The sequence below is a fragment of the Cynocephalus volans genome, chromosome 4 (genome assembly GCF_027409185.1).
Source record: "Cynocephalus volans isolate mCynVol1 chromosome 4, mCynVol1.pri, whole genome shotgun sequence".
In the NCBI taxonomy this organism is placed as follows: domain Eukaryota; kingdom Metazoa; phylum Chordata; class Mammalia; order Dermoptera; family Cynocephalidae; genus Cynocephalus; species Cynocephalus volans.
Window position 1 is genome coordinate 111,494,674 of NC_084463.1, and position 15,844 is coordinate 111,510,517.

Consider the following 15,844-nt stretch of genomic DNA (forward strand, 5'->3'; position numbering starts at 1 on the left):
TTCGAAGAGAGGGACCACGACACAGAGGCCTATCAGGAACAAAACAAAAAGAAACCAGAAACGGCGGCGAGATCGAGTAGCGTAGAGACAAAAGAAGGAGTCAGATGGCAGAGCGCGCCTCTCTAGACGCGGCAGTGGGATCAGAACATAATGATCCTCTCCTGAGGGGTCCACCAGGCGTCCCTGGTCCTCCCCTGATCCTGGGACGTCTCCCAGGATTACCGGGCGGTGAGCCCCCGAACACGTCTGTTCGCTACTCACACGTCGCTCACAGAGCGATCAGCCCGGAACAAACTGAAACCAAAATGCGCGCACTCAGAGGGACAGTCAGAGTTACGGAGTCAGACACAGAAACAAGACACGGAGCGATCGCTGGCCAGCTTACCTCCCGTTGGTGGGTCGGTGGTCCCTGGGTGGGGGTCTGATCCCGGACGAGCCCCCAAACAAGAGACGCCTGATTTGGGCAATCACTCAGTCAGGAGAGACCCTCCCAAGGAACAACGAGACCACGGCTTCGGATGCAATTAGCAAGAGGTTTTATTGAATACACGGGTACCCGGGCGGCTCAGTCTCTCGGTGGACTGGCGCGCCGAGTAGAGTTTTTGAGCTTGTTTTATAGCAAAAAGCGCGGGTACAGAAGCGAGAAGCAAGGTAATTGGTCGGTTTAAACAAGGCCAGGGGTGGGCTCCGGTCATGTGGGAGTTCTTGAAACAGTTGAAGGGCGCCCTGGAAACTGCTCTGGGAGGCCTAGTGCAAGCTGATAACAGAAGCTGAAAGAAGCGAGTTAATCACTTAGGGACAGCAAAAACTTTCACAGGGCGGTTTCTTCCTTAGGTTGTCTAGATACATCCAGATACAGCTCTTGGTGTTATCAGTCAGAGACAGCATAGGTGGGAAACAGCAAAGGCAGGCAGAACTTAAAATTTTTCTAAGTACAGCACAATTTTTAACCTTCAATTTTCACCACAGGTGTTGGGGGGCTTTTAAACAAGAACACTTTTCAAACAGTAAAAATGGCATAAGCTAAATCAGTCTACCTCGCACACCCCTTTATGAATTTCTTGGCCTTGCGGAATGGCGTTACTGCGGCTAGCTTGGAAAACACTTCTTTCAACGTATAGTGAGTTATGCTTATGAGGAAAAGCTGCCCCACCCCCACCCTGGGTAAGAAGTAAGAGAACTAGAGGCCTGTGGTCCAGGACCCTGGCGACTCCACAGCAGGGTTAAAACTCAAGGGGATTGCGGGAAAGAGAAGATGGAGAGAAGTGGCAACTCACTGTCCATCTGAGACAGATTCTGTATGAAGTGCCCACTCTTGTAATAGAGCACCTGCAGAACTTTCCAGAATTTCCAGGCATAATTAAAGGGCTGCGGACAGGAAGTACCCGGTGTATTAATTCTCTCTCCTCCTATTTCCTTCTCCTGGAGCCAGCACTCTCTGTTCCAGCCTCCTCCTTGCACCCAAAAACACTGCTAAGTCAAAGCTTGCCTCTTGACCCCACAATCGCACAAAAGCCTAATAGTCCCAACATTCCCCATATCCTCTCATGAATAGGTTAATTCAGGGCCTGTGTGCCAACTTCGAAGCCACAGCTGTAATGACGGTGGCAGGGAGGACGGTTAATGCGCTCACAATTCAGAACTGAGCTGAGAGGTGGGGGTGGGGGGGTATAATCATTGGTTAGTTTAAGTTGGAGTCTACTTTTGATAATGAGCATCACATAGAGCAGATTTTGAGTCATCTCCACTCCTAAGCACAGTTCAGAATTAAGGTGTCTTATCATTGTCTGACAGTCACTGCTGATTTCTGTGATGGGTGAGTTTAGTTTAAACTAGTCACAGTTGACCATGAATATGCAAACAGATGCTAATTAAAGCCTTTGCTCATCTTCCTACCCCACTGTGAGTACTAGGTCACATTTAGAAGCATGGGTACACCCCTCCTGTGCCCAGCCCTAAGCGCCTGCTGGCATGTCTCCAGGTTGCCTTCCCCTATCTTCCAAGATTGTTCAGGGCTTGAATCACTAAGACCGGAGCTCAGGTCAGCTTGTCATCACCAGTGAGAGAGCACCCACTCACACAGCCCTCTGATTAATTAATCGTGTTCTGCTGAGTGCCTTTTTGTGGATGGATGCTGGAGAACATGTAGCCCTTTAAACATGCTTAATTAAGCGAGATAAAATGCTGGACTCAGCAAAGGTTTAGCCTCAAAGCCAGCTTGTGGCATATTTGCACAATGCACTCTGTGTTTGCACATTTGAAATGGGATGGATCGGCCTGGAGGATGCCTTGTATATTTTGCATTTGACACATTCTTCCTTGGCCCAGCTAGGTAGGGGAGAGCCTGAAGGAACATGGCCCTCCCCAGGACTCTCCTTATAGATGAGTTGCGATTTTTCTATCCAGAGGTTGGTTGGCTGCTGCCAAGCAAGGTATACAGGATGTAGAGACAATAGCAGTGCCAGTCAGAAGTGATATTGGAAGTATTTAATAACAGGGATGGCACAGGCTCCTGCCAATCAGATCAAGCAACAGCCATAAACAACAGAGAGTTCTGGTGGGTGTAATGAAATAAAAGCCATGGAAAAAGTTAGAGTTTACAAAGCGTTTCACATATATCTCCCCATTTGATCACAGCCACAACCACATGGTTTCCTAATTTTCCTAAATTTCTTAATTTTCGAGATTTTCTAATTTTGAGGTTCAGAGAGTTCACATGTCTTCCCCAAGGCCATGTAATTAATGGGAGAGCTGGAAGCCAAGGGCCGTCCATGTTCTTTCTACCATTTCTTGTGGCTTGTGCCTCCACAAGTCCAGGAAGATTGAGAGCAAACCCCCCAGCTTGTGGCTGGGCAGCCCACTGGTAAGTCCAGGGCAAAGGTGACAGTAAGGGGGGCTGTGGCAATTCTCTGGGATTTGTAGTCAAGTCAGGGTGGAGCCAAAGAACCAGTGTGGGCTCTTTTGTACCCTCTGCTCACAAAGCACTACGATCCTGCAGGAGGCTCAGAGGAAGGGAGGGCTGTACAGAGTAAACACAGAATGGAGTGTTCTTGTAAGACAAGGGCATGGTGTTTATTTGGGAGGTGACCCCAGGAAGCAGAAATGAGGAATTGGGGAAAATTAGACACGGAAGGCAAAAAAAAAAAAAAAAAAAAAAAGAATGCCAACGAATGAGTTACTACTATGGGCAACTAGGGTTGATCCCCTGGGCACCTACCAAAACCATATGGCCCTTGTTCTAGAATTGTGACACTGGAGGTCAGGGAGTGGATGGGGCACTTATTTACTCCTACCAATGCCCACTCCTGGGCAGTAACTTCCCTGCACTGCACAGTTGTGCCTGGCAACTCAGAGCAAGCTCTCAGGATGCCAGCAAGGCAAAGAGCCACTGGACGCTGAGGATGAGGGCTAAGAACCATCTTCATAGCCACAGGTAAACTCAGGTGTGCTGGATATGGGGTGTCCACAGCATCTGACATACCCATGGATCCCAAAGGACATTAGGAAACAGGAAACAGGCTTTCACAATTGTGGGCTCATTTTCTCCCTGCAAGGATTGGAGGCCTAGCTGTTTCAGGCCTATTCCATGCCTAGGACAGTGCTTGATTTGGGGGAAAATCAGGGAATATGTCCTTTCTCTCTTCCTCATTCTCTGACTTATTTGGGAAGCCTTTGGAGGGAGCCTTGCTTTTGGCTGTGGTGGGAAATGCCACCCCCCCAAGACTGACAGTCTCCCCTCCCCCATCACCCCCATCCTCACACCAATCTGTAGCCAGCTGCAATGTTGGAGAGCCTGAAGGCGACAATTGATGGATACGGAATGCTTTAATTTGGGAAGCCATTGATCTAGAGCATGTTAACAAATGGCACCTGTTGGTGCAAGTGCTGTTGGCCATTCATCTTGTCTTATCTGAGCACTGACTGCATCTAGATAGGAGCTTCCTCAGTTCTCAGGGACAGGTGGCCCTGCAGACCCCCAGCCTGTGAATGACAAGCGCAGTGCCTCTGTGGATGCCTCGGGGGGCCAAGGATAGGATAAAGAGGCAGGAAATTGCCTGGGAGTGGCTAAGAACAAAGTCTTCTCCACTCTTTAACAGTCAGAGTGGTACATTTAAGTGGTGAGGTGAAGAGAGACCGGACTGTCACCCCCTTAACAAACCTCCATAGGCAGCCTCATTTACGTAAAAAGTGCTGGGCCAGCTGCTGCTCGTGGGAGCTTGGAGCTTGCCTCTACCCAGCTGCGTGAAGCTGGGCACATTGTCTGTCCTCTCTTCTTTCATCACTCCACCTGTAACACACACAGGGAAGTCTCTGCCCTGCTCCCTCTTATTAGGCTGCTGAACTGAGTCATGGCAGGACATCATGAAGAAAAGCAGAAGGAGCCATGGGGATGCATTTTATTGATGAACCGATGTGGATGCGTCAGTCAGGAAAGACTGTGGAGGATGGGCAGAGCAGTTCACTCATAGCCCTGGGTGGAATCAGTGATGTTAACCCAATGGAATCAAGATGGAATGTGCCAGCAGGAGGGTTGGGGTCCAGGAAGAAACTGGGCTTCAGAGAACAGGCTTGCTAGCCTGTTTCCAGCTCTGCCCTAGAGACAGGTCTTCTGCTTTGGGATGAGGACAGTTCCTGGATCTTTGTGGAAATAATCTTTTCATTTCCTGATGCTCCTCTTGTTTTATTCTGACACCACCAAACAAGCTTCTGAAGAATATTTTGGTCTCCTCAATGCTACAGAGACAGAGAGGTGTCCTGGTAAGGTGAGCATCCATTGGATTTGTGGTCTGGTGTCTATCCCTGCACTGTGGAACCCATATCCAATGTCCCTCTTTCCCTTACTCTCAGCCCTTGTGCTTTGGATGAGGCAACAACTCTTGGCTTAGGGATGGAGCATGTGGTCTAGGACTCTGGCAACCAGAATGGAACATTTCTGTGCTGGCCATAGGGATTGGTTTGGGGATGGCCATGTGACCTCATGGAGCCCAGGAGATGCGATGAGATGCTTACTGAGGCTTCCAGTAGAAACCCTTTCACTCGTGCCAGCTAGACCTGAAGCTGGGAGAAGAGGTTCCCAGAGTGCAGGAAGTCGTCTTGCCACCATGTGGAGCCTGAGTCAACAAGGTAGAAGACAGAACCCAGAGAAGGAAAAATGAGTCTTGATGATACCATTTGATCCAGGAATCCAGCTCTATCTCAAGGCACACTTACTCCCTAGAACTTTCCACCGTGAAAGCTGATATCGTCCTTTTGTGCTTAAGTCATTTTGAATTAGGACTTCTGTCACTTGCAACTGAGAGAACCTCAGTTGAAAACCTGGATGAGGGACAGCAGCACCAGTCACCTTCATAAATCATTAGGTTAGCATTCTCACTTGGCACCAGTGTCTTTTGAGCCTGGATTGCATGAGTTTGCTCCTGAAAGACTGATGATTTGCAGGTACATACACCAAAAAAGTCCACTTTCTAAACTTGGGTGGCTGAGAACTTGGCCAGGGCATAACCCGCCCATGAAAGACTCTCCCGAGTGAACATTTCTGGCACAGAATGACATCTCTGTGGTCACTGTGGATGACACCTTATTTGTGTATTCTCCAAACCACCAACACATCCCCACAACCCTCCTTCCTTTATGACAGGGCTGGGACAGACAGCAAGGGCTAGGTCACATACCATTCCTTACTTTATTCATTCAGGCATTCTTTAACGTATTCATCAAACAGGAGAACAAGAGAACGGTGAACAGTAAGTCTAGTACAGTTGACTGAGGTGGGTGTAATATTCAAAATACTGTATTTTACAACAGTGTGGTGTAGTTCCTGAAAGTGTCCATGTGAGGGTGTCTCTGGGGGATGGTGGCCTGCATCAGGGGCCTTAGCCCAGCACGTGAGAGGCTAGTGCCAAATGCCATCAGGGGGCGCTGTCTCCCACCAGGGCTCTGGCTAGGAGAGACACAGGCAAGAGGGGTGGGTGGCCAGTGGGTGTCATTGGAGGAGCACAAAGTATTTCAATATTTTAACAGCTGGTATGGCTTTATTAGTGAGTACTGGCTGCATAGCAGGCCTGAATGGAGACCAGATTTTGAAGGACTTTGCATGCCAAGTTGAGAAATCTTTATTCTATCTTGAAGACAGTGGGGAGCCATGGTGGGTATTTAAGAACACTGACATGACCAGATCCGTGATTTAGAACATGTTTCTAGTGACGGTGTGGAAGCTGATTGAATGAGGGACTTGAGCCAGGTAGTCTGGAAAGAAGGCTGGGACAGTGGTTCGGGCAAGAGATGGGGGTCCACATTGGAACAGTCTTTTCCCATTTAGGGACTACTGATCCGAGAGGCTTGGGAGGATTTTGCTTTGAGCTAACAAGTATGGTTTAGTTAAGCTTCTGTAAAACTTGATAGTCTCTCTGACTGCCCCCAGTCAGAGAGCAGGCTATTTTATGCAGTTCATTTCCTATTGTATTTAGGAAGTTCCCAAACACTCCCAGGAAACCTGCCCTTGCAAGATATCACCCTCCATTCCTTAACTTGGATGCTCCATTGGGATTCTGAAAAGCTTCAGTTTGCTGATATACATCAACGGGGAGCTGCTGAGCCATTTAAGCTTTGACTATCTCTACTTGAAAGGCTGGAGATCAAGTTTTCCACTGTTGGAAAGGAGGGCACTTAAATGGCTTGGGTCCTCACCGATCACACCCCGTCAGCAATCCTGAGAGTCCCTGAGTGTTAATTTTATGATTCTAGATGAGTGGATCATAAACCTCTGGGAAATTCATTCATCAAACATTTCCTGAGTCCCTACTGTGCACCAGGCACTTGGATAACAAATGTGGCTGCAGGAAGCTTCAGAGGCTTCCTCCGCTCCTCTCCTTTCATGGCAGTACATCATACAGCACTTCTCCAGCCCATAGATGGAAGTGGTCGAGGTGAATCAACACTCCTGTTTTATTTCCCCATTAGGCACAGCCCTCTGTGCACCTGGGCAGAGCCAGTGGCCAGGGCAACCCAGGAGCTCCAGGAACTGCCCCCTTTCTGGACAACTTTCATTTCCTTAAGGTATTTCTTCTTAGGTGCCCAAAGGCTATGGTTCTAAGAGGCCACAGGCCAATGTGAGCACCAGGATGGTAGGTCACCTCCATTACCACTGTCAGAGAATGGCACAAAGATCCTTTTTATTGCACTTGCCCTGTCTTCTGCAGAACTTAGAAGTAGTAGCTACGAGAACCCAAACTGGCCACTCAGCCCAGACCAGACTTTGGCCTTGGGGATGGTTTTGCAATTAAGTATGCAATATGGTTCTTTGCTGATAATCCCAGTACTGCTGCTGGGAGGCAGATTCAAAGCTGCTTCTCACTGGAGAGCTTTCTTTTTAATTCAAAACCAAGCTCTTAAAGGAGACAACTGACTCTTTTTGTACTGAATGTTTAAAAACTAACATTGTAAAGAACAGCTTTTGAACACAGAGACAGAACAGCTTTTGTCACACAGAATTTTGGAAGAGCCTGTCTCCTAGTTGTGAGTGTGGGGAAGGGGGCTGGGGAAGAATAGTTGAGAGCGAAAGGGGAAATAGAGGGAGGCCAGGGATGGGAGAAGGAAGAATCCCAGTTGTCCTGAGGGCCAGCCTTGTTGATGAGAACAGAGAGGTTGAGCAACTTCCCTGAGGCACCCAGGGGTACTGAGTGACCTAACAGGAGGAATCTTCTGGAATCCTGGATTAGGGTTAATGCTAGTATTAGCTAATACTTAGGTTGCATTTACCATGTGCAGGCATTAGTCTATGTTTTTTGCATTTGCTAACTCATTTAATCCTCATGACAACCTCATGAAATAAGTACTATTATTATTATTACTACCATTTTCCAGATGAAGAAATGGAGGTAATTTGCCCAAGTCACGGAGCTGGTGAATGGTGAAGTAGGATTCAAAGCCAGGGAATTGGCTCAGGAGTCTGTGCTGATAACCCTGGCACTAGGAAGGGGTCTGGAAATGGGTCCTCCCCGGCAGGACCTGGGGTAAGTTACCAGGATGCTTGATTTTTTTCTACCTCTATACTGGGGGAGAGGTGGAGGATAGCGACTTAGGGTGTGGGGTAACTGAGGTAGTGTGAGGTGAAGTGCTTAGCAGACTGGAGGGCTCCGTGCACATTTCATTGTGATTATTTAGTTTGCTCCTGGGGTAAAGGAAGGGGAGGAGGCGGAGAGGTTGGCTTTTCCAAGGAGCACCCAGCTGGCGCCCCGGAGACTTTGGGACTCTAGGAGAGCCACTCTGGCTGGAGAGGAGATGAAGGAGGCAGGAGAGAAGAACTCCAGGAAGAAGTGAGCCTGGAGTCTGGCCCACCTCAGGGCTCCTTTCAGATCCGGAGATGCAGTTGGAGTGCTCACTCCATGCAAGACCCCATCTGTGGAGCCCCCTGGGGGTTTCTGGACATTGTGCTGGAATCCAGCACAGGAGCTGCTGCTGCTGACTGGCTCTCTGGGCCTGCGCTCCACACTCCAGAGGTGTCCAGATGCTGTCATTAGGGTCCTACCCCGGTCCCTGCTCTGCCCTCTCTCAGTGCTACTCAGCTTTTATTTCCAAGGCCACAGAAAGCTCAGGCTCCTGCAGAACGAACAGCACTGTGTGTTCAGTGTTCCTCCTTTTGTCACACGTGTGAGTATTTGCACCTACATTAATTGCTCCTGAAAGAAGTGTTTTCCAAGCTAGCCGCAGTAACGCCATTCCGCAAGGCACAGAAAAATACAAGAAGTGTTTTCCAAGCTAGCCGCAGTAACGCCATTCCGCAAGGCACAGAAAAATACCCTAGTAAAAAAAATTCAACAGCAGTTTCCAGGGCGCCCTTCAGCTGTTTCAAGAACTCCCACATGTACCCGCGCTTTTTCCCTGGCCTTGTTTAAACCGACCAATTACCTTGCCTCTCGCTTCTGTACCCGCGCTTTTTCCCTGGCCTTGTTTAAACCGACCAATTACCTTGCTTCTCGCTTCTGTACCCGCGCTTTTTGCTATAAAACAAGCTCAAAAACTCTACTCGGCGCGCCAGTCTACCGAGAGACTGAGCCGCCCGGGTACCCGTGTGTTCAATAAAACCTCTTGCAAATTGCATCCGGAGCCGTGGTCTCGTTGTTCCTTGGGAGGGTCTCTCCTGACTGATTGATTGCCTAAATCAGGCGTCTTTCATTTGGGGGCTCGTCCGGGATCAGACCCCCACCCAAGGACCACCGACCCACCAACGGGAGGTAAGCTGGCCAGCGATCGCTCCGTGTCTTGTTTCTGTGTCTGACTCCGTAACTCTGACTGTCCCTCTGAGTGCGCGCATTTTGGTTTCAGTTTGTTCCGGGCTGATCGCTCTGGGAGCGACGTGTGAGTAGCGAACAGACGTGTTCGGGGGCTCACCGCCCGGTAATCCTGGGAGACGTCCCAGGATCAGGGGAGGACCAGGGACGCCTGGTGGACCCCTCAGGAGAGGATCATTATGCTCTGATCCCACTGCCGCGTCTAGAGAAGCGCGCTCTGCCATCTGACTCCTTCTTTTGTCTCTACGCTACTCGATCTCGCCGCCGTTTCTGGTTTCTTTTTGTTTTATTCCTGATAGGCCTCTGTGTCGTGGTCCCTCTCTTCGAAATGGGACAAAATAACTCTACCCCTCTCTCCCTCACTCTAGATCACTGGAGGGACGTGAGAGCAAGGGCTCACAATCTGTCCATGGAAATCAGAAAGGGAAAATGGCGGACCTTTTGTTCCTCCGAGTGGCCCACGTTCGGTGTCGGGTGGCCGCCGGAAGGAACTTTTAATGTCTCTGTCATTTCCGCAGTTAAAAGGATTGTCTTTCAGGAAATCGGGGGACACCCGGACCAAGTTCCATATATCGTGGTGTGGCAAGACCTCGCCCAGAGTCCCCCATCATGGATGCCGCCCTCTGTCAAGGTCGCTGTCGTCTCCAGTCCAGAGAGGCCATCCGCTCCTCCCCGACCCCCCATCTACCCGGCAACAGACGACTCGCTCCTTCTCTCTGAGCCCCTGCCCTATCCGGCAGCCCTGCCACCTCCTCTGGCCCCTCAGGCGGTCGGACCGGCGCCGGTCCAGGCGCCCGATATTTCCGATCCTGAGGGACCAGCCGCGGGGACCAGGAGTCGCCGTGCCCGCAGTCCGGCAGACGACTCGGGTCCTGACTCCACTGTGATTTTACCCCTCCGAGCCATAGGACCCCCAGCCGAGCCCAACGACCTAGTCCCTCTGCAATATTGGCCTTTCTCTTCAGCAGATCTTTATAATTGGAAATCTAATCATCCTTCTTTTTCTGAAAATCCAGCAGGACTCACGGGGCTCCTTGAGTCTCTTATGTTTTCTCATCAGCCCACCTGGGACGATTGCCAACAGCTCCTACAGATTCTCTTCACCACGGAGGAACGAGAAAGGATTCTCCTTGAGGCCCGCAAGAATGTCCTGGGGGACAACGGGGCCCCTACTCAACTCGACAACCTCATTAATGAGGCCTTCCCCCTCAATCGACCTCAGTGGGACTACAACACAGCCGCAGGTAGGGAGCGTCTCCTGGTCTACCGCCGGACTCTAGTGGCAGGTCTCAAAGGGGCAGCTCGGCGCCCCACCAATTTGGCTAAGGTAAGAGAGGTCTTACAAGGACCGGCAGAACCCCCTTCGGTTTTCTTAGAACGCCTAATGGAGGCCTATAGGAGATACACTCCGTTTGAGCCCTCTTCTGAGGGGCAGCAGGCTGCAGTTACCATGGCCTTCATCGGACAGTCAGCCCCAGATATTAGAAAAAAATTACAGAGGCTAGAGGGGCTCCAAGATTATTCCTTGCAAGATTTAGTGAGGGAGGCAGAAAAGGTGTACCACAAAAGGGAGACAGAAGAAGAAAGAGAAGAAAGAGAAAAAAAAGAGGCAGAAGAGAGAGAAAGGCGGCGCGATAAGCGCCAAGAAAAAAACTTGACTAGGATTTTGGCCGCAGTGGTAAGTGAAAAAGGTTTTAGAGATAGGCAGACAGGGAATCTGAGCAACCAGGCAAGAAAGACACCTAGGGATAAAAGATCTCCTCTGGACAAAGACCAGTGCGCATATTGTAAAGAAAAGGGTCACTGGGCAAGAGAATGTCCCCGAAAGAAAAACGTCAGAGAAGCCAAAGTTCTGTCCCTAGATGACTAGGGGAGTCAAGGTTCGGACCCCCTCCCCGAACCCAGGATAACGCTGACTGTGGAGGGGACTCCCATTGAGTTCCTGGTCGATACCGGGGCTGAACATTCAGTTTTGACCCAACCCCTGGGAAGGGTAGGGTCCAGACGGACAGTCGTACAAGGAGCAACAGGGAGCAAAGTCTACCCCTGGACCACAAAGAGACTTTTAAAGGCTGGACATAAACAGGTGACCCACTCCTTTCTGGTCATACCCGAGTGCCCCGCCCCTTTGTTGGGTAGGGACCTCTTAACCAAACTAAAGGCCCAGATCCAGTTTTCTGCTGAGGGCCCACAAGTAACTTGGGAAGACCGCCCTACACTGTGCCTGACCCTGAACCTAGAAGAAGAATACCGGCTACATGAAAAGCCAGGTCCCTCCTCTATCGACCCATCCTGGCTCCAACTTTTTCCCACTGTATGGGCAGAGAGGGCAGGCATGGGACTGGCCAATCAAGTCCCACCAGTGGTAGTGGAACTAAGATCAGGTGCCTCACCGGTGGCTGTTCGACAATATCCAATGAGCAAGGAAGCCCGGGAAGGTATCAGACCCCACATCCAGAGGTTCTTAGACCTAGGGGTCCTGGTGCCCTGTCAATCGCCCTGGAATACCCCTCTACTACCTGTAAAAAAGCCAGGGACCAATGACTATCGGCCAGTCCAAGACCTGAGAGAAATTAATAAAAGGGTACAGGATATTCATCCCACCGTCCCAAACCCTTACAGCCTTCTGAGTTCCCTTCCGCCCTGCCACACTTGGTATTCAGTCTTAGATCTCAAGGATGCCTTTTTCTGCCTCAGGCTACACCCCAGCAGCCAGCCGCTATTCGCGTTCGAGTGGAAAGACCCAGAAAAAGGTAACGCAGGTCAGTTGACCTGGACACGGCTGCCCCAAGGGTTCAAGAACTCTCCCACTCTCTTCGACGAGGCCCTCCACCGAGATTTGGCCCCCTTTAGGGCCCTCAACCCTCAGGTAGTGCTACTTCAATATGTAGACGACCTCTTGGTGGCAGCCCCCACATATAGAGACTGCAAAGAAGGGACACAAAAGCTCCTACAGGAATTGAGTAAATTAGGATACCGGGTATCGGCTAAAAAGGCCCAGCTCTGCCAAAGAGAGGTCACCTATCTGGGGTACCTACTCAAGGGGGGAAAAAGATGGCTGACCCCGGCCCGAAAGGCTACTGTTATGAAAATCCCCGCTCCCACGACCCCCAGACAGGTCCGTGAATTTCTGGGCACTGCAGGATTCTGCAGGCTCTGGATCCCTGGGTTTGCTTCCCTAGCTGCACCCCTGTATCCCTTAACAAAGGAAAGCATCCCTTTTACCTGGACTGAGGAACATCAAAAAGCTTTTGACCACATAAAAAAAGCCTTGCTGTCAGCCCCCGCTTTGGCCCTCCCAGACCTCACCAAACCATTTACTCTATACGTAGATGAGAGAGCCGGTGTGGCCCGGGGAGTGCTTACTCAGACTTTAGGACCCTGGCGGCGGCCAGTAGCTTACCTATCAAAAAAATTGGATCCGGTGGCTAGCGGGTGGCCAACCTGCCTGAAAGCGGTTGCAGCCGTGGCACTCCTTCTCAAGGACGCTGATAAGTTAACCTTGGGACAGAATGTAACTGTGATTGCTCCCCATAGCCTCGAAAGCATTGTGCGGCAGCCCCCCGACCGGTGGATGACCAATGCCAGGATGACTCATTATCAGAGCCTGCTGCTAAATGAAAGGATATCGTTTGCACCCCCTGCCATCCTGAACCCAGCTACCCTCCTACCAGTCGAATCAGAAGCTACCCCAGTACACAGGTGCTCAGAGATCCTCGCCGAAGAAACTGGAACTCGACGAGACCTGAAAGACCAGCCATTGCCCGGGGTGCCAGCCTGGTATACGGACGGTAGCAGTTTCATCGCGGAGGGTAAGCAGAGAGCAGGGGCCGCCATCGTAGATGGCAAGCGGACGGTGTGGGCAAGCAGCCTGCCAGAAGGTACGTCAGCCCAGAAGGCCGAACTAGTGGCTTTGACGCAAGCATTACGCCTGGCCGAAGGAAAAAACATCAACATCTACACCGACAGCAGGTATGCTTTTGCCACTGCTCACATTCATGGGGCAATATATAAACAGAGGGGGTTGCTCACTTCTGCGGGAAAAGACATTAAAAACAAGAAAGAAATTTTGGCCCTGCTAGAGGCCATTCACCTCCCTAAGCGGGTCGCCATTATCCACTGCCCCGGCCACCAGAGGGGAAATGACCCTGTGGCCACCGGGAACCGGAGGGCCGACGAGGCTGCAAAACAAGCCGCCCTGTCGACCAGAGTGCTGGCAGAAACTACAAAACCTCAAGAGCTAATCGAACCCGCCCAGGTTAAGGCCGAGCCAAGAGAGCTCACCCCTGACCGGGGGAAAGAATTTATTCAGCGGTTGCATCAGTTGACACACTTGGGACCAGAAAAGCTTCTCCAATTAGTAAACCGCACCAGCCTCCTCATCCCGAACCTCCAGTCTGTAGTTCGCGAGGTCACCAGTCGGTGTCAGGCTTGTGTCATGACTAATGCGGTCCCAACCTACCGAGAGATCGGAAAGAGACAACGAGGAGATCGACCCGGCGTATACTGGGAGGTAGACTTCACAGAGGTAAAGCCTGGCCGGTATGGAAACAGGTATTTGCTGGTATTCATAGACACTTTTTCCGGATGGGTAGAAGCTTTTCCTACCAAAACTGAAACGGCCCTGACCGTCTGCAAAAAGATATTAGAGGAAATTCTACCCCGGTTCGGGATCCCTAAGGTACTCGGGTCAGACAATGGCCCAGCCTTTGTTGCTCAGATAAGTCAGGGACTGGCCACTCAACTGGGGATAAATTGGAAGTTACACTGTGCGTATAGACCCCAGAGCTCAGGTCAGGTAGAAAGAATGAACAGGACAATCAAAGAGACCTTAACCAAATTAGCCTTAGAGACCGGTGGAAAAGACTGGGTGGCCCTCCTTCCCTTAGCGCTGCTCAGAGCCAGGAATACCCCTGGCCAGTTTGGTCTAACTCCTTATGAAATTCTCTATGGGGGACCACCCCCCATACTCGAGCCTGGAGGGACATTGGGTCCCGATGATAATTTTCTCCCTGTCTTATTTACTCATTTAAAGGCTTTAGAAGTTGTGAGGACCCAGATCTGGGACCAGATCAAGGAGGTGTACAAGCCCGGTACCGTGACAATCCCCCACCCGTTCCAGGTCGGAGACCGAGTGCTTGTCAGACGCCACCGACCCAGCAGCCTTGAGCCTCGGTGGAAAGGCCCGTACCTGGTGTTGCTGACCACCCCGACCGCAGTAAAAGTCGACGGTATCGCTGCCTGGGTCCATGCTTCTCACCTCAAGCCTGCACCACCCTCGGCACCAGATGAGTCTTGGGAGCTGGAAAAGACTGATCATCCTCTTAAGCTGCGTTTTCGGCGGCGGCAGAACGGGTTGGAGTGAAAACCCTCACCAGCCTGTGACCCTCACCTGGCAGGTACTGTCCCAAACTGGGAACGTTGTCTGGAAGACAGAGAAAGTCCAGCCCCCTTGGACTTGGTGGCCCATTCTTACACCTGATGTATGTGCCCTGGCGGCCGGTCTTGAGGCCTGGGATATCCCAGGAACCGATGTATCAACCTCTAAGAGAGTCAGACCCCCTGACTCAAACTATGAAAGTGCTTATAGACAGATCACCTGGGGAGCCATAGGATGCAGCTACCCTAAGGCTAGGACCAGAATGGCAAGTTCCACCTTCTACGTGTGTCCCCGGGATGGCCGGTCCCTTTCAGAAGCTAGAAGGTGTGGAGGGTTAGAATCCCTGTATTGTAAAGAATGGGGTTGTGAAACCGCGGGGAATGTTTATTGGCAACCTACGTCCTCCTGGGACCTCATAACTGTAAATTGGAATAACACAGAGCGATCATGGGGTGCCCTACTGGCAACCTGTGAAAAAACCGGCTGGTGTAACCCCCTTAAAATAAATTTCACAGAACAAGGACGGCAATCCAAAGAGTGGATAATAGGAAAAACCTGGGGATTGGGATTCTATGTGTCTAGATATCCGGGCGTACAGTTGACCATTCGGTTAGAAATCACCAGCAAGCCAGCTGAGACAGTGGGCCCCAACTCCGTCCTTGCGAAACAAGGACCCCCTAACAAAAACCCCCCTTCCCCAACGAGGGAAGCGCCGCCCACCTCTCAACCCTCGGCGGCTCCTAGCCAAGTCCCCACGGTACTGGAGGGAAGTGTTGTCCTGAACACCCTGTCTCCCACCACGGGCGACAGACTCTTTGGCCTTGTGAGGGGGGCCTTCCTAGCCTTAAATGCCACCGACCCAGACGCCACGAAGTCTTGCTGGCTCTGTTTGGCCTTGGGTCCCCCTTATTATGAAGGAGTTGCCTCCTTAGGAGGGGCCTTCACTTATACCTCCAACTATACCCAGTGCCGCTGGGAGAGCCAAGGAAAGCTTACCCTCACTGAGGTCTCAGGACACGGGTCGTGCATAGGAAAGGTGCCCTCTACCCATCAGCATCTTTGCAACCAGACCCTACCCATCAACTCCTCCACGGAACATCAGTACCTGCTCCCCACCAACCATAGCTGGTGGGCCTGCAGCACCGGCCTCACCCCCTGCCTCTCCACCTCAGTT

At 51.1% G+C, this 15,844-nt stretch overlaps 1 protein-coding gene across 1 annotated transcript; it reads left to right on the forward strand.

Annotated features, from left to right (window-relative positions):
• The first annotated feature begins 9,618 nt into the window (after positions 1-9,618).
• LOC134377081 (uncharacterized) lies at positions 9,619-15,021 on the forward strand. The gene is given in 1 exon segment (XM_063095698.1): positions 9,619-15,021. A coding segment is annotated over 1 exon segment (5,037 nt). The 3' UTR covers positions 14,656-15,021.
• The last annotated feature ends 823 nt before the right edge of the window (positions 15,022-15,844 follow it).